Here is a 23,445-nt window from a genome sequence, read left to right as displayed (position 1 = left end):
AAATCTAAAAGAAAAAAACGACCCATGCATAAGTTTGTCCATGCCTTAAAATGCCAAAGGCTTAATGTTTATTAAACTGAAGTTGGTAGGCTGGTGCAAGAAAAATGAAATCACTCAATAACAGAACAATTGGACTGTATCGATGCCTCCCTGTAAGAGGAGACCACAGGCGAAATATTCTTTCCCCTGTGAGTGATGCTGCACTTAATTTGCCATTTACCAGAAACCTTTTTTTGATGGTTGGAAACTAATTTAATGGCCCAGATGTCTTCATTCAAATATAAATGTGATTATTTCTAAGCAGCCATAAAAAAGGAGGCATTTTGAAAATGATTTCTTCCCCTCGAGTTAGCAGCTTATCACGCGTCCATGCCGGTAGTTATTGTTTTGTTTACCAGCTGTCAAATGGAGCTTGAAGCATCACACTGCGGTTGTGTATTTACTCACGTAAAGCTGAATCTCAACTCAAGTGGGCATGTGAGGGTAGATAGGCAAACACAAACTGCTGCAGCTATGTAGTTAAATGAAATATACACATTCTGGTGTACATTTCCAGTTAGCGTCCAAATATTTGAATGTTTACTTGTGGTATTTTAACTATGCAGTTGGATATACTTTCATAATCACTGTTGATTTGTCATCTGAGTCATCTGCACATCTGCACTGATGTTTATGTTCATGTTGATGAGCGTGCTTTGCGCTTCTAAGACGTGACCCTCCTCCATCATTGTCATTTCCGTTGCGACATAACTGCACGAGGACAGGAAACTGAGCTATCGTGGAGGTCACTGAGGCCATTCTGGCCCACAATGCATTGCACTCCCAGGCTCATGTCAGCAGAGCATTGTAGTGCTTCCCAAGGCGGCTCTCTGTGGACATTGTTTCTGCAAATCTGTTCCAGCAAGAATATTTACTCGAGTCGACTGCAGCCTTTCACCCTGCTCTTGTGTCAACAGCTCTTTGGATGTTTCGCTGCCATCACATGCAAATATTATCCTTCAAAACATTTTGTCGACAGATCTCTCAAAGGTTCCGCTCAACAGAGGGTGAACTTTATATCTGTTTTCACATATTACCAAATACATTAGTGGGGGAGTAGAGTCTCACACCTTCAAAGAGTCTCAGATGGAGTGTTTGCTTCTCTTAGAGCGCTGATTTCTCTCCCTTTGGTACTTAGTAGTTAAACAGGAAATGGAAAGAAACGAGTGATGGCCAGGTGGACCATGCAGGCAGGTTTGAACAGATGGAGAGTGGGGAAAAAGTGGAGTTGAGCACAGGGGTTATACTTCACTTTCACTTTAATCCTAAACGGCAACCTCATGGGTTAAAGCCAAAATGAAAAGACAAGAACTGAACATGTTTCTGCTCTTAGTGCCTATTTTTAATATAGTTATGGTTTGCTGTCCAGTTAAATGTATAAGCAAACCATGGAAGAAGTCTGTACTCTAGTTTTGGTAAGTGAAATTTCAGTATTTTATATCCATAAAAAGAAAAAGTAGTTGAGATCATCTTTTTTGCAAGCAGAAACCACATCCTCAATTAGATTTGACAGAAAAGACTAAAAAGGGGCGTGAGGGAGGGCGAGTGAGGGTGAGTCACGAAAATGAGAACAAGTCTTCCACAGTGCAGGAAAGCATACATAGCTGGAGAACCGGAAGAGGAGTGTATGAGGTATGGTCCCAGTCCTGAAATTGAGATAAATTATCTTCAATACTTATACTTTATAGTTAATTCCCATTAGGTTTCCATTGAATTACCCTCTTTTGACCTACAAATACAGAGCTTATGTCTGTTAAAGAGAAACACAACTAATTTTACTTTTAGAAACCTGTTTGTAAGTATTGTATAAAACCTTTCTTTCCCCTGGGCAATGCTGGGTCTAGTCCATTAAATTACCCCACATGATGCCATTTGAGACATCATCATTAGTTGGGAAATAAAGGCTTCAACTCTCTGGGTGAATTAGAAAAAAAGTGATCTTATCTGATCGCCCTAGAACACTGCTGTGGTGTGGTCACATGATTTGTACTTGACTTTAATGACTACAGTCATTGCCTCATATGAATTGAGTGTAATGAGAATCATTTTTGACAGTTGCCTTTTCTCACATGTGGCATAAAGCAGGAGATAGTCAGGTACATTTTCACAACTGGAAATACTCCTGCTTCATGTAGGCTGGCTGTGGTGCCCTGGTAGATTTAGCAGGAGGTGAGACACATGATGCCAACTCAGTCATACACTAAAAATCTTTGAACACATCAGAAACATCACACTGACTTTGTACAAGGAATCTTTGATCTGTCAATGTTTGTGTGCGGAAAAAGTCACACACATATACACATACACGTACAACCAGTAAACCATTCAGTCATGATATACTATATATGTACAAATCACAGGTGTGCACCTCAGATAGGGTTTGTATTGTAACTTCTATCTACATATGTGACAGTTTTATGCTCAACCCTTCATTTACCACATCGAGTAAAATGAGAGTAATGTTGATTATCGTATGACTTTTCCTAAAAGCCCTGCAGACACCTTGGTCACAGTTTAATCAGCACCTCTGGAGAACCTCCCGGGCTCTCGTTGTCTTTGGAGACCTTTTATAGTCGAACATGACGTGTGAAAATGTGTCTGGATATAGATGAGTGGGTGTCTGAAGGAGATGATGAGTGTGCGTGTGATTAAGTGAGGGGTAAACGAGAGTTAGAAAGGCACATGATCACTTGAGTTTGTGTGTGTGGAAGTGTTGGCCTTTGATAAGTTTGTGTGGTTAGGCTTTGAGGCGAGAGCGAACTGTCGGCCAACTGTCTGCCACACACGGGTCATCCACAGTTCAAAAAGGCAGAATGTCTTGCAGCAAAAAATACGTTTGGTTGGAATGAAATTTAAATTTGAGCATCTGGATTAGCTTCCCACACCGTCCTCTGCCTCTGGCTGAGGGGTTTTTATGCTTTTTAGATCAATACAGATACAAATTACAATGTTGTTTTTAAGATAGCAGCACTGAAACTCATTTAATAATCTAAGATAAAGCAAATATCTTAGGGCTTTTTTCAAATTTTAATCCGAGACTTTACCTTTGACCATCGCAGGCCTTGACTTTTTCCTGCTCCTCTGTCGCTTTTGTTTAGCCTCATACTGTTCCAAGTTTTATTTCTTGCTTCTTTCTTTCTTTCATCTGTGTGAAGACCTATTTGTGTGTGTATGTGTGTGTTTGGCTCAGCGTCAGTATTGTTCGGCAGCTCTGCCTGTGCTCATATTGTATGCAGTTGTTGAGCTTTCACTGCGGGTTTTGAAGTATGCAGCGGTTGTTCCAAGAGCAAAGGGGGGAGGACAGAAACCCATGCGCGCCAGTCGGCTGAGCGTGAATGTCAGTGGAGAGGAGAAGACAAGAGGGGACTACAAAGTCAGAGGATATGGGATCCATTGATTCAAGTGCTCACTGGAGAGAAAATAAAGTGAGGAGGAGGAGAGAATTGTTGAATGTCAGCTTACTAGGTTTAGTAACGGTCCAGAGGATTAGTCACTGTTGAATGTTTTAAAGAGACATGCATGTATATTTTTACATGTATCTGCTTAAGCGCCCGCACGGGCATCGGGTTATGCTGCAAAGGTTATGTTGGTGCATACTGGGGAGCGAAGTGAAGCTGGCAGTGAGCGAAGTCTTGAATCTCGTCCACTCTTTTGAACCCAAACTCCAAGAACAACATCTGTCACCCTCAGCTTTCCATACATTAATCACAGCGATGTTCAGCTTAATTTCTCTTCCACTATGAAAGCTCTTTCTCTGAGGTGGGCTCTCGGTTCGTGGACAGGCGCGTGGCCGGCCAAAGGCTTGTCACTGATATAATGTGGAACTTAAAACAGTTGGCTTTGTTCTGACTTCTCTGCTTCCACTGTCTGTGCTACATCTGACTCAATTCATATCTCATACGTTGGATTTCTTTTTTGTCACCGTGGTGCAGAGTGGAGACTACAGCGTCTTTGCTCAAACAGGAAAGTCTGCTGAAAGGTTGCATGAGTGTTCTGAATGCATTGCCAAGAAAGGCTGACTGTATGCATGCGTGCATACTGTATGAGCCTGCTGGAGATCAGAGGATGATATCTCTTTAAGAGATTTACTGGACGTGCCAGGTTGAGTTTCTGTGAGTGCATCTGCTGGAAATCTGGGATTAATCATGTGTGAGCAGAGGAAGAGCTCTGGCCTCGTCATAAAGGATAATAAATAGATTTTTCGGCATTATATTTTTTCACATTTCTTTGTGCCAAGACAGCAGTGGGAGGGGAATGGTCTGCATACTTCTAAAAGCGTCAAAACAATGTATTTGCTACAATGAATGGTAATAAATCTCAGCTCTCAGCACCCTCTTGTCAGACTCTCGCTCTCTTTCCTCTCTGTCCCTTTGTCTTCTTGACTCCATGCTTCTTTCCTCTTCCTCTCCCCTTTCTTTTCTCCTTACAATCCCATGTTTGTTTGAAGTAATTTATGAGGCCTATCAGGAATCTTAGTGAGTGGGAAGGTCATTTACAGTCCAGCCCCCACTGTGCTCGCTGGATGTGACATCCCTCACTGTTTACATGTCCTGCCTGCCACTCAACCAGTCTGCTTCTCATCCACAGAGGTCAATAGCTCAGTGCTCTCTAATTAGTTCAGCCACTTGATGGTCAGCAGGAGAGAAGTGTCAAAAATGAGGATTTTTTTCCCTTCAAATGAGATAAATGGAAAAGTGAAGTCCAAAAAGATTGATGTCCATAGTGAATCCCCAACTTTTTTCATCCATCTGTGAGCACAGAGGCACAAACACTTTCACTTTCATTATATTTGTCCAGTGCCAGTTCACCACTACTGGCCTCTAACAGAGTTTTATATTCTATGGCTACACTAGAGGGAGAAGAAAAACAAAAGATATGATCCCCTGTGAGCAACACTTGAGAGTTTGCTGTGAAAAAGAAGAGAGAAAAGAGGAGCACAGGAAAACTGTGATTAACAAACAGAAGGCAAAAACACAAACTGCAGGAGAGAAGACATGGGAAGGGGTCTGGAGGAGAAAGGCCCAGTGTATCACCGGGAACTATGGAAGCATGAATTTCACTGTGTTGTTAAACTATGGGTTAGGTTACAGTTTTAGTATGAACCTTTGTCTTTATATTGTGCGTTGGTTGTAAACTAGCACACTGGCTCAGTCTTTACCCTGCGCCTTTCCTCCATTAGGTTTGTTACGCGTTTCATCGAGTTGGACGGCCTCACCTGCCTCCTCAACTTCCTGCGCAGCATGGACTACGAGACGTCAGAGAGCCGCGTCCACACCTCCGTCATCGGGTGCATCAAGGCACTGATGAACAACTCGCAGGGCCGTGCGCATGTCCTGGCCCACCCGCAGAGCATCAATACCATCTCACAGAGCCTCCGGACAGAGAATTTCAAGACCAAAGTGGCAGTACTGGAGATTCTTGGGGCGGTGTGCCTGGTGCCAGATGGACACAAGAAGGTGCTTCAAGCCATGGCACATTACCAGAAATATGCTGCTGAGAGGACTCGCTTCCAGGTAAGAGAAGCTTTTTTTGTTAGTATCTGAGGTTAACGCAGGGGCATGTCACGTGGCACATTCAGGCTTGAGGAGCTTTTGCTGACAGTGTGAGGCAGACATAGATTATGGGTAAAGGCAGACAAATATTTCTGGGTAATGCTAAAATAAATCAAGCTGCGGTCATTTTGATAAGTTGGAGAATTGTGCTTCAGTGCCTCAGACGGCTGGCCTTGGGTTACGTCAACACACATGCGTTATTAAAGGCAGGTGAGGACATCTTAAGTTATGGAGGTCACAGTATGTGTAGTGCTTTAGTGACTAGCAGGACTGAATCAACAAACCACATCTCATACATCCCCTGGGGTGTGCGGTAAATCATGCCACCTTGGCTAAGCTAACACCACAGGAGCTGAGTGATTCAAACTTACGAGGGCTTTTAATGTTTCTTTGAATTATGATTAAGATACTAAAGAGTGCCAAAGGTCAGTTTAAGAGGCAAAGAAGGGGGCAAGAACTGAGAACAGCAGCCCTGTGCTGCTTCCCTGTTAAATTAAATATAGATTGAAATTACTATCCAATTAATTTCTTTTTCTTTTTCGATCAAACGCACTTGCTGACTAACTTTGCCGTCTCCTCTGATCTTCCAGACGCTGCTGAATGAGCTGGACAAAAGTACAGGACGCTACAGAGACGAGGTCAACTTAAAGACCGCCATCATGTCTTTCATTAACGCCGTGCTCAACGCTGGGGCTGGAGAGGTCTGCATTCACAGCCTCATGCCTGTTAAACACACTCTAAATAACTGTATACAAAACTTAATGAGTGTAACTCTCATGGAAAGAGATTTCTTAAATACTTGTAAGTCACTAAAGCATCAGGAGAGGCTGTTTGTTTTTTATGGTTCACAAATAATAAAGTTTGTTTCATTCTGAGCTTAAAGGTAAATTGAGTGAAATATACGATAAAGTGCAGCCATGCTTTGACTATGGATGGAGTGGCATGGCTTTTGTTTGTGGATCATCATGATCAACATAGATGGTGTTTTCCTCTAAGAACTGTTGACTTTTTAGTTAAAGATTTTGTACCGAGTAAACAAAATAAAAGACAGGACCTGTTAGAGAATTTTAGAGATAGCAGTGGGTTTTGGAATCAAAGCCTTCTTTTTGTAATTATGCTAAAATGCTGCTTAAAGATGATACATACCAAGGTACATGCAACACTTTTTAGATTCTGAGGTATCTGATGTCCCATTAAATATGACATACGGATTTATTACAGCTTCGTGTCCTCTCTTATTGTTTGATCCTTTATGTTCAGGACAACCTGGAGTTTCGCCTCCATCTAAGGTACGAGTTCCTGATGTTGGGCATACAGCCGGTCATCGAAAAGCTCAGAGAGCATGAAAACGCCACTTTGGATAGGTGAGTCACTGATGAAGAAATGGAAACTTAAATCTTTGATGTGTTTTTAAAAATAATAAGACACCCCCCCTTTTCATTTAATTTTCCTAAAATGGAGTATCACTGCGGTACTGTTGTCTCAAACAGGGTTTATATGTTTATATGTTGATTAAGATAATAGACGGGAAATCCAATCAAGACCAAATCAGATATAGTGAATCATGCTACCCTAGTACAGTCTAGGAATAGAAATAAGGAGCTGGAAATGAGGAGAGTAAGCCCTCTTTAACATTTGAAACTCCACAAAGAAATGCATTGTCCCCTTTTCATTACCCCCCCACCCCCACCCCCAATGTTTACAAGCAGTTATTATTAACAAGTAGTAAAATTCTAAAGGTAATTAAATAAATACAGAAGTTTGGGATCAAATGAAGGAACATTTTTTTTTATCTCTCTGTTTAGGCATTTGGATTTCTTTGAGATGGTGCGAAACGAGGACGACTCTGAGCTGGCCAAAAGATTTGATATGGTGAGTTTTCCCTGGTTTGACATTAGTGTGTTCCTTTTCGATTGTACTTAATTAAACAGCTGTGTGGTACCGATTCCTTTTGTTTACTCAACAGACCCATGTAGATACTAAAAGTGCTGGTGCCATGTTTGAGCTGATCAAGAAGAAGCTGAGCCACACAGATTCCTACCCACACCTCCTCTCCATCCTGCAACACTGTCTGCAGATGCCCTGTGAGTACTCACGTTTACCTGGGGAGAAAAAACATCAAGTATTTCTAGGCTATACTTTGCTTCAGTGTTCATCTTTTTATATTGAGCTTATTGAGCTTTTTATTCATGAAAAAAAAACCCTAAAAAACAGATAAGCGTAGTGGTGGCACCCTGCAGCACTGGCAGCTCTTAGACCGGATCCTCCAGCAGATCGTCATGCAGGACGACAAGGGAGAGGACCCCGATATCTCCCCTCTGGACAACTTCAATGTAAAGAACATCATTCGCATGTGAGTGAAATCTCTCATTGATCAACAGTAGACACATGATTGCTAATGAAGCTTTTTACTATAGTAATGTATTTATATGACAGGATCTTGATTGATACCCTGCCAGGGCTGCTTGTACCTCATGCCCACCGGGAAAAAGTTGGGAATGATTGCTGCAAGTGATGATTCAAGTCAATCAACCACTCAATGCCTTTTTCAAAAGCTTCTCCTCATCCCCCAGTACTGTAAACACTCCAACTTTCTGAGAAAATCTTGTAGTTAATGCATTTAATCAGCATCACTAGCAACAGAGATCAAAGCCCTGATATCATGTGTTTCTTCTATATCAAAGATTGGGAGAGATAAACACTGGAATATGGTGTTTTAGTATAGAGGAGCATATGCATATACAATAAACCACAGGGTTTTGCAGGCTATTGCAGAGGAGCACGTGGTAAAAGGGAGCAGGGAATGTAATTTTACAGGAAGCTGAGGTGATGTGAAGGTGGCAGCAGGGGGTCTTGGACTGAATCGGAGGAAACCTTGCTATGTGTGTGAACTGGCATGGAAGTGGAAGCCAGAGATCAAAAGGAAATTGTTCTAATCGCATTAGGAGGGCTGTTGGGCCAAGTCAGCCATGTTCAGGTGCAGCGAGGCAGACAAGAGGGGAAGCATTATGGCTTGGAACGAGAAGGTTTGCACAGCCAAATGATCATTGCTAAGTCAGGGTCTCGGTACATGACAAGTGCACACAGACTGAATTTAGAGCTCTGTCTTTGCCGTAGCTTGGTGCTGTCATTCTTCCCTTCAGTTCTCCTCATTTTTGTTATTTTTAAAAGCAAGCTTACCATAACAGATGAATGTGTTTAGTCTTTGTGGTGAAAGCACCATAAAACATGTAGCTTGGTGAAGTATTCACCCACTGTTGTTAGTGCAATCAGCACGCTTGAGCAGAATTATTTCCAGTAGCGATCAGAATGCAAACTTGGATGCTGCATCTGAGCCTGGATGCCCATTGCTATTAACTGAAGATGCATCAGAGTGGTGGAAACCTTCCCCTCACTTTACATTTGCTGCCAGCCTCTTGTTGTGTTTCCATAAACTCTCTTAGAATAAATGTTGCCTGGAAAAAGCGTGCATAAGCTGCGATTTCCTTACCGGATCGGCTGCACGCAGGAGGTCCTGACGGTTAACGGGTAAGAACGTACGACTAGTGCCGTGTTAGCTCAGATGGTGGAGCACATGTTAAAACAGCCGGGAGACAAAGTCATTCATCATCTGTGGTCACTATGACGACGGCTCTGAATATTCACACGTGTGCCCGACCCCAGAATTAACGCTCTTGTACAAATCACATTTTTCCACAGTCATGCAAAAATGTTTATTTGACCAGTCAACAAAAACTGATTGTGTCTTTTTGTTTTAATCAGTTGGATCCTTTTAACATTGCTTCAACTATAAATAGAGCAGTATTGACTCTGTAATCAACTTCTTAAACACGACCACTTTAAAGGCCCCGAAACTGACTAATGCCCAGTTTGCTTTCCTGGTGTGAATTGATGCCTTTAAGTGTGAACCATCATCACAGTGGGTATTATTGTCCTCTGTGGCAGCCAGGCTATGGAGGACCAAAAGTGCCAAAACTATCCAAAACTTCCAAAACTATGAAAACCAAATAAATAAATATATGAATAAATTACGATTTATATTTACAATCTAAATCTTTACCTGTTGTTTTTTGGTTTAAATTGTTGAATAGATTATAAAAAATAATGAAAAATAAATGAAAGCAATATTTTATTTATTGTAACTATTGTATTTTAATATAATCATAGTTACATCTATTTTCTTAATGTATTATTTAACAAGTTAAGTTTAAAAAAAACAAAAAACAAAATTTAAGTGGGTAAATTGATAAATTCACGCAAATAAATCAAAACACAGCAATTAATGCAAAAATAAATTTCTTCTTTTAAAAAAAATGATATTTTTAATTATATTATTTATTATTGCAATCCTATTTTTGGTGCATTGATTGTCTAATATTTTATGTATTTAGGCTCCTTGTTAAGCACAGCTTTTCTGTGAGTAGTGATGATGCAACATGTTTTTCTCTCAACTCTAGCCAAAGCTACCAGTGGAGCTCAAGGTTTCACTTTCCACTATTTCTACTACAATTAAAAAAAAAATCCCACTAAATACAATATATTTATTAACTTACACTTATATCTCATATTTGTGTTTTTTGTTTACATGTACAATGATCAGCAATGTGCATTCCTTACCTCCTTTAACCTTAATTTTAAAACTAAACATAACTTTAACCTCAATCTGAGCCAAGAACCAGGAGTTAGAACTCATAACAGATAACTGACAGGTTTTATTTGAGCACTAATGCTGTATAACGATGCTTAAAAGAGGAAACTGCAACAAACCGGTCAATGCAGGAAATAAATCTCAATCCCTCTCGCAAAGATGAAGTAAAGCAGAAGTAACCCTGATCAATGGGTTTCTCAAATGTCCTGTATTGACATGTTTGGACTGAAGTTTCCTCTTATATGCAAGAATTCTTTGCAGACCAGTGTCCACTTTCTCTGTGCTTATTTTTGTCTGTCTGCCTCACAGGTTGGTCAATGAAAATGAGGTGAAACAATGGCGAGAACAAGCAGAGAAATTCAGAAAAGGTAAAGCTAAAGTTCACCAGAACCCATCATGGTTTTATCTTTCTTCTTGCCTGTATTCACTGTTATCCAAATCTGCTAACACCGTGCCAACCCATTGCTCCACCACTGTTTGATTTTAGAGCATGCAGAGCTGCTAGCTAAACTGGAGCGGAAAGAGCGGGAGTGTGAGACCAAAACGCAGGAAAAAGAGGACATGATGAAGACTTTGAACAAGATGAAGGATAAACTACAGCGTGAAGGTGTGGAGCTGCGCTCGGCCCGGGAACAAGTGCTGGACCTGTCGTCGCGCATCAGTGACATCGCTGTGAGCTGCTAATGTTTATGTTTAATTTATTCATCAATTTAAAGTAATTTGTAATCACTTTTTTTATGGTTTATTTAGTAACTGATCTTTCATTTGACCTCCAGCAGGGCGGAAATGTATCCTTCCCACCTCCCCCTCCTCCTCCTCCTGGCGGCCCTATGCCTCCGCCTCCACTACCTATGACATGCGGCTTTCCTCCACCCCCACCTCCTCTACCATTCAGTTGCCCGCCTCCCCCACCTCCACCTCCTCCACCTGGGGCACCACCTCCTCCACCAGGAGCCCCACCTATTTTTGGAGCTCCGCCTCCTCCCATTCCGTCATCGTTTAACTCGATGAGCAGCATGCACTCCAAGTCCATCCCTCAGCCTTCACATCCTTTGAAGTCCTTCAACTGGGCCAAACTAGGAGAGGTGAGTGAACATGGAAAACTGCATTGTTAAACTAATGGGTGGGGGTCATTCAAGCCATGGGTTTCCCAAAATGTAAGCACATTAACATAAAAGGGTTGAACTATCGTTTGTGTATAAAAGGTGAACATGTCCGGCCATTAATTTGTGACATATATATGTCTGTATATTGTTGTCAAAATTAGAAAATTTTCCTCTTTAGTACTTCTAGTATTACTTCTAGTACTCTGAAATAGCAAAAAATAAATATGAAGTGGATATGAATTATAATAAAACTCAAATCAGCACTTAAAGTGGACCTATTGTGCTTTTTCTGTCTACATTATCATTTTTGGACTCTTCTGGGGATAGACTGTATATAAAAGATGGAAAGATGGAGTCTCATTTTGAAGCCTCAACTTTGGCGTTCTGGTAACCTGCATATCTGCTTTGTGGAAATGTATTTTTTGGAACTTCTACATTTGCTTTTTCAGCCTCAGAGGTTTTCTTTTCTCCTTTTTTATGTAACACTGCATCTTCATTTCAGTTCACCTTCAGTTCATCATATTCTAGGTCCCATCTACCACTTCACTCAGCTTCTGTGCTCACAGCCAAAGCTGTCTGCCTCAGCAACCATGTAAGGATGTCCCCACTCTGTGACATCCCACAGAGGAGAGGATGAAAAAAACATCCTGAAGTGGAGTGTTTAGAGCAGTCTGAAGCCTGAAAATTTTGGCGCGCGGGGATTGTTTGTACATATGCTGACCTCATATTTTGAACTGTAACCGTTTTAAAATGAGCAATTGTGAATGAATCAGTGTATACGCATGAACCTCTTATGTCACTCCACCCTGTTTTTAGAACATGATCAATGGCACCATCTGGAGCGACATTGATGATCTGAGAGCTTTCAAGATCCTCGACCTGAAAGACATAGAGAAGATGTTTTCAGCATATCAGAGACAACAGGTTTGGATTTGTTTGGAAGTGGCTTGTAGTTTTATGACTTGGAAGTGAGTGTGGGAGTGTGTGCGTATAAGCAATTGTTTTGTGTGTGTGGAGTACCATATTGGCCTAGATTCTTGAACTGTGTGTATTAGTGAAAGTGTGTGTGACAGGCTAAAGGGTGGGTTGTGTAAAAAGGAACTTTTGAGAGTGCCAAGGTCCAGCTCCGGGCTAACATGAGCAGCTGTTCACTGCTGAATGCCTTATTATAGAGATACCACAGAGCTGCTGCTTTGCACTAGTGTCTGCAGAGCATTTGTGTGAGACCTTGACTGGTTCTTCATGGGCTCATGAATCAGGGCGACATGTAGGAAACCGCTGAAGTCACGAGGAGTCACGATACAGGAAACTTTTTACCAAAGCTAAAATAAAGAGGGCATTCACTAAATCATGGCACTAACTAATAGGATAATTGTCTTGGTGGCAACACCATACAGTGCGGCGCAATTACACCCCTCTGTGCCACAAACTAATTGCACACCACTTGTCATGTGGTAATATTGGGTGGAATTACACAAACTGATATATTACGCAGATTTAAATATGTTTAAGTGGAATGTTGATTTGCTCTAATTAGTTGGCTCAATGCAAAGTCTCTTTTGAAGCATTAACATTGTTGAATTCCTTTGTAATGTATTTTACAGTGTCGCTTAAAAGCCTTCTGACAGCCTTAAGCCCATCCTCTCTTTGCAGGCTTTTATTAAAGAGGAATGGGTCACTTGAGGTTGTTTCTGACAGTGATTTACTGTGGCTATTTATTTATACAGAGCAGGTTTTTATTGGCGCAGGCCAACGGTTAAATTCAGATCTCTATGGACGTAGCCACATAAAACCCAACATCTTCCTGGCTTTGACAACTCGATTCCATTTGGCTAGATTTGATTCAGCTGGACAGTATTGCAGTGTTTATTCATGGCATAATTACTTATTTTAAGCTTGTCACTGGTCCTTCTACTTTAAAAATGGGCTTTTGTTTACATTTGCCCTCGGTAGGATTAGTTACCGCAGTCATTTTTCATGGTTGTGTTTTTCCACGTCAGGGCAGATGTAGATGCAATCAAAAGAATTCATTATAACAATCACGACCTCTTTGAGAAGACAGAAACCAAATTTATGCAGTACAGAGAGGTTTAGATTCATGAGCCCCTGATGACTCGGACGGTAGATGATTTTTCTCACAGAGGGCTTCCCGGCTTCAGCTTGTAGTGTGCGTAGTTATATTTCTTTGCTCTAGCCACCACCTTTTTTCTGCTTGATGTGCTAATCTTTGCATGTGTTTTCAATTTTTTTGTGTCTCTCTGCACTCTTCGACTGCCTGGGCAGGACCTGCTCACTAACCAATCCTTCAAACAGGTGAGTTTAAATCCTCTAGCTTCTCAACCATCTTTATTTCTCTGTTATCTTCTCTTCTGCAACAAAGAAGCAGCCAGCCAGCCAGCTAGAATAGTGTAATGAATGGGTTTGAATGTATGAACTTTGATCGGCATACCTTAGCATCAAGATTTTGAATATTAATGATAAGTCATACAGTGTAAAAGTTATGACATAAAATTATCCTGTGCAGTTTCCTAATGCCAAAGCATTCTCATAGCTTAACGACAGAACACGTGCACTGCAGCCCTGAACGTTTCTAAACATTATTATACCTAAATATGTTAGAACAAAAACATCAGTCAAATCAAATATCTCTCTAGCATTGTGTGGAGTTGATATGCAAAAACCATAGACTGTATATCAAAGATGGATGTGGCCATAGTGATATCACCTTTTGGCTTTGGGGACATTGTAAAGCTGTAAGATTAGCATCACCATTACCACCATGCTGGCTTTTTGGAGCCAGAAGTTACTATATTTAGATGACAGTGGACTAATATGTTAGCAGCAAATGCAAGCTAGCTTGTTTGCAATAGACAGACCCACATATCTGCTAATTTTGCTAACAGAATAAGGAAACATTAAAACCAACCAGAACTGCTGTATGGTCCATACAATTGCACATCCACCAACAAGTCATATTAATTTCTAGATATTTTTATTAGTAATTATCCAGAAGGCACCAACTTCACAAACATAGTGTAGCAAGACAGCTACAAGCATCCATTACCTATGTGGGCATATACCTCTCTAACAAAGCCGCCAATATCCAGGTGTTGAAGTTATTAAAAAAGAAAAGAAATTAGGCACTGTAAAATTTTTATGAACAATTTTTTTTACCAAGCTGTACGCATGTTTATGTTTGCTGTAAACTTAAATGGTTTAACGTGCAAGTTTTTGCGGGTTGACACACTGTGGGAGCTAGCGGCCACTAGTGGCCACTAGAGGAACTGCAGTTTTGTGTTGGCTTTCTTTTCAGCTTAATTCTAGGCTCTAGTACTACAAAGGCAGTAAAGAGAGGCAGAGGGCATGGTGTTGGTCCAAATCAGATAAATGACTTTTAACCAGGAAACACAAGTTTGTGTGCCATTCGAGATCTTATCTTAATTACTTTTTTTTTCCATTCTCTGTTTGGTCAGTTTAGGCACCAAAGTGGTCACCTAGTATAAAAACCTATTGTTTTTGTTTTGTTTTTGCTGAAACAGGCTTACCGTTTCTTTAAGATAATTGTTTTGGTTTTATGGCCCATGGTTTTGCAGTTTCCGTTCAATCTCACTGCCCTTGTTAGCACCATTTCCAGCCAAAGCTTTCTTCACCAAAAGAGTCTCGATGAGTGGAGTAAAACCAAATTTAGCAACAACATTAACCAGTGAGCACGGTGGAGAATTTGGAAAAAAAAAAATCTCAGAAAAATTAACTAAAAGTGCAGTCTTTTTTTTTTTTTTTTAAATTTTGAAGCCAGTTGGTCTCAGGTTTCTCCTGGCATCTCTCTAGAAGTGCAGAAAACTTCCAGAAAACTATCTTATGTCATACACGCTTCATAAATCAGATTATTTTGCACTGCTTTAAACTAAGGTTAATAATTCTCCAGTGTTAAAGATATGATTTTCATCACTGGATAATATAATGGTGCCAATACAAATGAGTAGAGGGTCCACATTAATCCCAATCATCACTGCCTTATTACTCCTTATCTTGCCTGTTTGTTATTGTGTTGATTACCATAATTACAATAATCATCTTTAATTTCTTTAATTATTCATTATAATCTCAGCTGGAAAAAGCCTGAATATGCAATTGTAAACGCCACATTTCCATCATTGTTACTTCATAGCTGTTAGAAAAGATAAAGTCTCCAGTTACACTTGGTTAAGTTGGCACAATAGCTTTCACCGCTTGTGCAGAGAGGGCTTTGGCAGTTTTCAGTGAATGGGAGTTGTCCCCCTAACCCGGTGCCAACCTCAGTCGGCTGCCAGGCACCTTGGGTCAGCACGGACATGGAAAAACGACACTTTCTTTACAAGCCACATCTGTTTTACAAATGTCATACTCAACGACCTCAGGAAGAACATTTTCTGGCAGGGAGGAAAGCAGATCAGACCATAAATAGAATGCGTTTAACATGCAGTCCTCTCAGACATGTGTTCTTTCCCCTGGTGCATTTTAATATTACATTTGTGCAGAGCTTACAGAAATATCTGACTGGCTTGCATCAAGCTATCAGCCATGTTTCCTGTTGCTCTGCAAAGTTTATAGGTTTGCCTGCATTGGATTTGCAATGGTGACTCACCAAAAAAATGTCCTCGCCCAAGACCTGCTGTTTTGTTTTGTTTTTTTTCCACAGCTTGTGTCACATGTTTTCATGCCCTTTCCCATCCTGAGTCAAGGAGTTTATAATGTTTAATGAGATGTGCGTTATGGCCTCAGAAAACTGCAAAAACAGGTCGGGGGAATGACTAAAGTGTTTGGCCAGAGTGCAGCCTTTTAGTCTGAGTTTGATAAATGATTAAACAACTGCAACAAACTGTCTTTGGTAGTTTAAAGCAGAGTTTCGTGAATCTGTTCTAAATTATCACATTGTTAAACGCTCAGAAGGGGTCGTCTCTCAACCAGCTAAAGATGTCATGCAGATGCGAGGAAAAGACGTTACAGTGTGCACGCTTTGCGTTTTATGCGAGCAAAACGTAATCTGTTTTTCTGTCTTTCTGCAGAAAGAGACTGGCTCGATGGATGACATATACGTCAGCACGCGGAAGGTCAAAGAGCTGTCAGTCATTGATGGCAGACGTGCACAGAATTGTGTCATCCTGCTTTCAAAGTAAGGGGCTTCGGCTTGAATGATTAATCATAGTGTATCGCATCATCAGTGAACAGCTGATTAGCGTCTGCTGTGAGATCTCGATGCGCTGCAACTTGCAAAGCTGCCTTTTGAGTTACTCTTATGCAGATTACACTAACGTATGACATACATGTGAGTCTTCTGTAAATGCTGTAACAAATTGTAACTGTTATGCTAAAAAAAGTCTGGCTTTATTTTTTAATTTTTCTCTTGAATTAGACTTATAGATCAGGTTATTTCAAAGCTAAAGGTTTTTCCGTCCCTTCTATATACCATGTATGATAAGTTTGTCCTCCCACGTATACATGTATCGCTGACACCGGACTCTTCTCAGCATGCAAATCTCATATGAAGAATGTTGGCTTCATATTTGATTATTTTCTTCAATGAGACGGCTTTTATTTCTTTATTTATTTTAACGAGCTTGAGAAGGTCTTTCATGCTTTTATTACATCCAGTCTCCACTACAGTCTGGAGAGATTATTGGTTTTATTTTGAAGTGTGCAGGCTTATTTCCTGATAGTTGAGAAGTAAATGTAGGAATATTTTTGCCTATGGTGACAGTGTTATATTGGATACTTCCTCATTAAATTAAGCAATAATTTTATAAAAAATATTTAAAATATTATAAACAAGTGAAACGTATAGTCTCAGGCTATTTGTCAGACCTGGAACACTCTTAAGCCTGGTTCGCTTAGGCCATTAAACCAGTAGCTTTTTAGTCCTGATTTCTAGATTCATGCCTAGTGTAACTCTAACAGGACCTTTTCACTTAGGCCGTTTTAATCTTTTCTTTTTAATCATATTCAGATCTTCTCTGGAAACCTATCTTTTCCAGCTAATTCCTTCAGCTTAGGTCCAACATGACTGTTTCCAAGAGTTTCCCAGCTTTTTTTTTCTGGACTACTTGCAGCATGTTTTTTGTTTTTGTTTTATTTTATTTTATTTTTTTGCTTTGTTGTATTTGCAGTGGTTGGAGCTCACTCAACCACAGTAATTATCTGCTAATTAGTTTTATAGTGCTGAAGAAATGGCCTCAGCGCAGGCCACTGATAAATAAGTAACATTAGGTCAGGGGTTAGAGCACTAACTCTGTGTGGGAGCTGCTTGGGATGATGGCCTCATGCATCTAGAGCCAGAAATGTGTTTTTAATGGACACCTAGGCCATCTGTGAGTGTAACTCAATCCATACATCTTTATCTAAAAGCATTATATAGCTAAAGCAACATCTTGGAAAGTAATGTTCTGATTTCTACTGTGAAAATTCAGTCTATTATTACACATTCAGCTACAAGCAGACTCTACATTGAGTCGCTTACATTATATTAACTTGCATTTATTCAACCCTAGTCCCCCACCCAAGGGCTTTTGAATCCCTCTGCATCTGAACCTAAATCAATTGTCATCATTTAAGATCCACTTGGCAATATGGCTCCTATTTGTCTGTCTCCTAATAGCGCTGGTCCGAAGCCCTTTTGATAATTTAAGCTCTACCCCCTCTACAGATCAATACATATGCTTTCTGAGCTCTTTGTGTGTCTGACAAAACATCAGCGTGGTCCCTGAACTCCTTTTCGTGTCAATAGCAAATGACCCTGGGCTACAGACTAGACCCAAATGAGGTCAGCAGTTGGTCAATAAGGGTTTGCTGCACAGACTAACAATGCTGTTATTGATTGCAACCCGGCTCAGTGATCAGATGCACTGAAAACAGCTGGCAGTGTTCCTGGGGTTTGTCACTGGTCCAGGCTGGTATTATGAGCAATGAGCTAGTCCACTAGTAGTTCTTTTACTGTAATAAAGATTTTTTTTTTTTACTCTTTAGATTAAAAATGAGCAATGAAGAAATCAAGAGGGCAATCCTGGAGATGGATGAGAGAGAAGAGCTTGCTAAAGATATGCTGGAGCAGGTATGGTCCAGTGAAAATAAGCTTTTCAGGTTTTTTGCGACTGGTTGGGTCAAAACAATGTCCCTATACTTGCTTTATTATGGAAAGAAAATGTAATTATTGATGATAATCAAGCTTCAAAGGAATGTGAGGCAATGTAAAAAAAAAAAAAAAAAAAAAAAAAAGTGAATAAAAGCAGAATGCAATAGTTAGTAAATCTTAATGATATATTTATTTGGGATTGGTGCATTATTGTAAAGTAAAATAACAAGGTGAAACATTTCGCAAAGAGTAGAAGTAAAAAAATGAGATGTTGTTCGTTGCATGGAGTTTAACAATAATGTGTCTAAATGTAAAATAAAGAAGAATTTGCAGATTATCTACAGTTACTAATTTCATGATTAGATTAAGAGCAGCCTGTGAAATCTCTGTACACAAGGCACAAAGCTACAATCTGTTGTTAAATATTGTTGCTCCACGGCATTAAAACAGACCCGATTCTGTCGTTTAAAATGCTGCCAACAGTCTTCTGCGTGAACTTTTGGATTTTTGTTGTCTTTCTAGCTTTTGAAGTTTGTCCCAGAGAAAAGTGATATCGACCTGTTGGAGGAGCACAAACATGAGCTGGAGAGGATGGCCCGGGCTGATCGCTTCCTCTTTGAGATGAGCAGGTAAACATAGTGTGATACTCGGCTTCAGGTAACAACATCCATGCTAGGTTAGGCGTATAATTCATATGTTTCACTGCAGTTTTAATTTACTAATTTTAAAGGAACTTAATTTCTAAGAAGCTGCAACAGATTTAATGCAAAATGAAAAGATCATCCAGTCAGGGAATGGGTGCTAAATTGATAGCTTTCAATGCACGGAGACAAGGGTGGAATCCCAAACAAGCCTCAAGCTTGGGTGTGATTCATTTTTTTTAGCTGAAGAAACTAGTCTTGTTTTGACAACTGTAGTAACACCAATGCCTAAATCAATGCCTTTTCCCTGGATGCTGTTCTTGTTCTCAGAACTCTTTTTTTTCTGACAGATAAATCTATTTGTTTCCTTTTAATGAAATATCACCTTTCTGCTTTGTTTCCTCTGCTACTACCCTTTTGACCACATATCCGCTGGTCTGAGGAACACATCTGGGAATTAGTTAGTTCCTTTTTTTTGCAATTTAATATCCTGAGTCCCTCTTTGAAATCCCCCCCACCCCCTCCTTTGGTGAACTTTTGAGCAAGTTTAACAAATCCATTTGTCAACTCTCCATTTTGATAGGCGCTTATTGGATGATAATGCAGTGAAAACTGAGAGAGGGAGTTTTGCACAGTTGAGTGACTTCTAGCTTTGAACTTGGAGTCCCCTGGAGACAGATGTAACTCACCTCCCCCCTTTTCCCCCCTCTGTCACTCTTTTCTCCTCAACAGAATTGACCATTACCAGCAGAGACTGCAGGCTCTGTTCTTTAAGAAGAAGTTTGCAGAGCGTCTTGCTGAAACAAAGCCTAAGGTTGAAGGTAAGAACAAACACCTCAGAGGCCACTGTAAGGTTATGTAAACATGAACTTTGTTTCTTGGATCCCCATTTTTGTATAAAACACATCAGTGACAGTTTCACTCGTGCAAACGGGAATTCACCTCCATTTGTGTTGCCCTGCTCAAACTTGTGCCAATGCCCCGTCATTGCATTGGCTTTCAATGTGCATGAAAATTTTGCTTCATGTTTTCATCAAGGCTTGTCTTGCTACTTCTCTCTGCACCATAGCTGCACATGTGCGCTGACGTGAGGAAACCAAATCCAGCAGGGATTTAAATTTTGTGGCAGCTAAAGGAAAAGAAAAATATCGTTAAAAAAATGTTTAATTATATGAACAGTGAAAAGCAAACAGTGAAAAATTAACTAGATTATTTGGCTTTTAAAACAGAACTGTAATCCCAGTGCCCCTCAGTGCTGCTGCTGAGTAATGAGAGGAAAAACAAAAACACACACACACACACAGTTGCCATAAAATGGAGCTATGTATTTGTGACCTATTTTTACAGATTATGTTGAGCAAGAATGGAGCTCGCAGCTGATTGCTTCAGATGGGGTGGAGACAGTCATAAAATATTGCATAATGGCAGCTTTTCCTTAGAAAGCCAGAAATATTAGTTGACCTTAGATTTGATTCATGCATCAGAACTGTCGTCAAACAGTCTTTTGACGCAGTTTGACAGAAAAATGGAAAAGAAGATTACATTTTCGAGCACTTATTTTCTTTTTAGGGCACACAGTTACACACCCAGAAACAAAACAACGTTTCCCACACTAGAAATGTCATCAGCCGCTAACACCAAGACCAAAGCTTTTTCACAATCCTACCTTTGTGTTAGATTTGTGTGTGCGTGTGCATGATGCGAGAGGGCGGTCAACTATGTATGGGGTTTTTTTTCCCCATCAAGCCAGCTTTCAGGTTACCAGGGAGGCTGTTTTGGAAAGCTGGCCCATGTTAAGAGGGGAGAGCGTCTCTTGTAAATGCTGCAGCTAACTTCAAAGAGTGAGGGAAAAGGCTTCCAGTGAGGTTCATAGCCATGTGTGCATGCACGTGCATGCACAGGGTGTGTCGTGACTGAGTCTCTTTGAGCCAGATCTACTTTAAAGACACTGCTCTGCTGGCCTGAATGTTTTTTCTGGCCTTTGAGGAGCATCACATCACTTATGAGAGCAACGTTTTATTTGCTGACTGGTAGTTCAGCTTGTGTGTGCTGTGGGACATTTGTCAGATTGTCTGGGAACAAGTAAAATGTTACAGCTAATCACCAGTGATTGAAGTAGAAGCCAAAAAGCACAAAAAATAAATGAATAATTTCTTTCAGTGTAGGCCCCGTTTTTTGGTTTTGTTTTGTTTTTTTACTATTTCCTCATAGTGGTGAAAAATACCTTAAATACGTAGATTTGACTCCTGTCTTTAATGTCTTGCACAGCTTGCAGAGATTGTGTTTTATGTAGCATTAACACACATAATGAATACGGGCAAAATGCTTTTATTAACCACACATACAGCGCGTGTGTAACACTGTTACTGTTACTTAAGTGACATTTTGCATGTCATGTCCACAGTATTTATTCACTTTGGTCACATTCTAAAAACGTCACCGGTGTAGTAAAACATGCTTTTTAGTCATAAACAGCAGCTTCACTTCCGGTCCAGATCTCTCTGGATACAGACTTTATTTGTTTGCTTTTTTTGGATCCCCTCTTCTAAAATGAATTCGGCGCCTCTGCTTCTGATCCCTCGATGGACTGGAAATAAAGTACAGGCATCCTGTGAGTTGGTGGATCCACTCAGACCTCCAGAATCCCAAAATATTTGCAAACCACGGTTTGTGGATGACCGTAATAAAGTGTTCATCCCCTATTATTATTCATGTTGCTTTGTCATATACTCTGCATTGGTCTATATTTTCCTGGACCACCCAGCAGGTTCAATAGAAGCCTTTCAGAAGACAGCGCGGTGTTCAGCCAGCAGAACCCTGACAGCAGAGCCAGAAGACTGATTCCCATGCTGCATCACAGCACAAAGAACTGTAACAATAATAAGATGAAACTTGTTAATGATTTTCACATTCACACTGAGGTTTCCTCTGTGGAAACAGGGAACCACCTGCACTTTGCCAGACCTTGCAGCTCTCTGGAGGAAAGAGGCTGACACTACAGAGTTATGTTTGGAATATTCCCTCCCCCTGCTGTTTTATGGATGGATGGAAGGACTCGATGGGTTTCCCCACCGAGCTGCCCAGTTGTTTTGGGAAATATTGATCACTCATCATGAAGGATGTTAGAAATGAAGGAAAGGATGGTGATTTTTAGGTTGTATGCGTGTCTGTGGGTTTGAGTAGAGTAACAGAATGGAAGGAGATGGTGAAAGCCCAGAGTGTTATGTAATATGAAAAGCTGAGAGTGCACACATATTAGTCACCAGCTAAATGATGTCTCCAGCTGCAACCCTCTCTCTCTCTCTCTCTTTCTCTCTCTCTCTTCCTCCCTCTTCATTTTCCTACAGCCATCCTGAATGCGTCCAAGGAGGTGGTCCGGAGCAAACGTTTGACTCAGGTCCTGGAGGTGGTGCTGGCCTTCGGCAACTTCATGAACAAAGGCCAGAGAGGCAACGCCTTCGGATTTAAGATCTCCAGCCTCAACAAGATCGCTGACACCAAGTCCAGCATAGACAGGTGGGCTGTCTTCAGTTAACCCACTTTGTTACAAGTGTTGACTCACGCTGCGGGCCTGCTTGTTTATTGGAGTAACTATATTTGGATAAGTGCTTTATCCTGGCTGCATGCCAAATATCCTTGGGCAAGATACTAACCCCATGTTTGCCTACTGGTGGTAGTCAGAGGGCCCGGTGGCGCCAGTGTCCGGCAGCCTCGCCTCTGTCAGTGCGCCCCAGGGCAGCTGTGGCTACAATGTAGCTTGCCATCGCCAGTGTGTGAATGTGTGTGTGAATGGGTGAATGACTGAATGTAGTGTGAAGCGCTTTGGGGTCCTTAGGGACTAGAAAAGCGCTATACAAATGCAGGCCATTTACCATTTAGTTTATTTGGATAGGTCAGTTGACAGTTTTAGCAATCTCGGTTAGCAAGTTGCATTTATAGGACTTATGGGTGCATAAAATGCTGAATAAAATCCAAGAATTTCACTTACCAAAAGCTGACAACAGACTTCTTGGATGGTCTGTCAGTACAGTTACCCGCATAGCAAGCATTAAAAGTTGTAGGTGCACTAAAAATTATCTAAAGAACACCAGCAGCACAAACATGCTCCCAAGATCTAGTTCAATGATCTAACAGGCTGAGCTAAATCTTAGCAGGCAGCTAGCAACCACAGCTGGCTGTGTTTCCATCTACCTATCAGTCAAAGAGCCCACAGCCCTAATAATTTGAACCTTAAGCCCTAATACAAATGAAACAAGTACATTTGTTTCCTTTTGTTAGTTTACTTTACACCTTTGCCTTAGGATTTAGTATCTCAGCTCTGTCTCATTTTCATGTTGCAATTGCTCATATTTAA

General features: G+C 40.7%; 1 protein-coding gene across 6 annotated transcripts in view; it reads left to right on the top strand.

The window, feature by feature from the left end:
* daam2 (dishevelled associated activator of morphogenesis 2) overlaps window positions 1-23,445 on the top strand; it is a 113,091-nt gene that overhangs the window by 78,170 nt on the left and 11,476 nt on the right. For 3 of the 6 annotated variants that reach the window (XM_084915201.1, XM_084915202.1, XM_084915203.1), the window contains exons 6-22: window positions 5,219-5,552; window positions 6,182-6,292; window positions 6,852-6,955; window positions 7,397-7,463; window positions 7,558-7,675; window positions 7,806-7,944; window positions 10,049-10,072; window positions 10,549-10,607; window positions 10,727-10,911; window positions 11,016-11,324; window positions 12,162-12,269; window positions 13,629-13,658; window positions 16,391-16,497; window positions 18,345-18,429; window positions 18,973-19,079; window positions 19,824-19,912; window positions 22,439-22,607. In XM_084915201.1, the coding sequence (XP_084771327.1) occupies window positions 5,219-5,552; window positions 6,182-6,292; window positions 6,852-6,955; window positions 7,397-7,463; window positions 7,558-7,675; window positions 7,806-7,944; window positions 10,049-10,072; window positions 10,549-10,607; window positions 10,727-10,911; window positions 11,016-11,324; window positions 12,162-12,269; window positions 13,629-13,658; window positions 16,391-16,497; window positions 18,345-18,429; window positions 18,973-19,079; window positions 19,824-19,912; window positions 22,439-22,607 (2,145 nt within the window). The remainder of the gene's footprint in view (window positions 1-5,218; window positions 5,553-6,181; window positions 6,293-6,851; window positions 6,956-7,396; window positions 7,464-7,557; window positions 7,676-7,805; window positions 7,945-10,048; window positions 10,073-10,548; window positions 10,608-10,726; window positions 10,912-11,015; window positions 11,325-12,161; window positions 12,270-13,628; window positions 13,659-16,390; window positions 16,498-18,344; window positions 18,430-18,972; window positions 19,080-19,823; window positions 19,913-22,438; window positions 22,608-23,445) is intronic. The other 3 variants (XM_084915205.1, XM_084915207.1, XM_084915206.1) reach the window with 3 other exon arrangements.

The sequence above is a fragment of the Perissodus microlepis genome, chromosome 19 (genome assembly GCF_051167445.1).
Source record: "Perissodus microlepis isolate ML-2025 ecotype Zambia chromosome 19, ASM5116744v1, whole genome shotgun sequence".
Lineage (NCBI taxonomy): Eukaryota > Metazoa > Chordata > Actinopteri > Cichliformes > Cichlidae > Perissodus > Perissodus microlepis.
The sequence above is the reverse complement of the archived record's forward strand: the minus strand, read 5'-3'. Positions and strand labels throughout refer to the sequence as shown.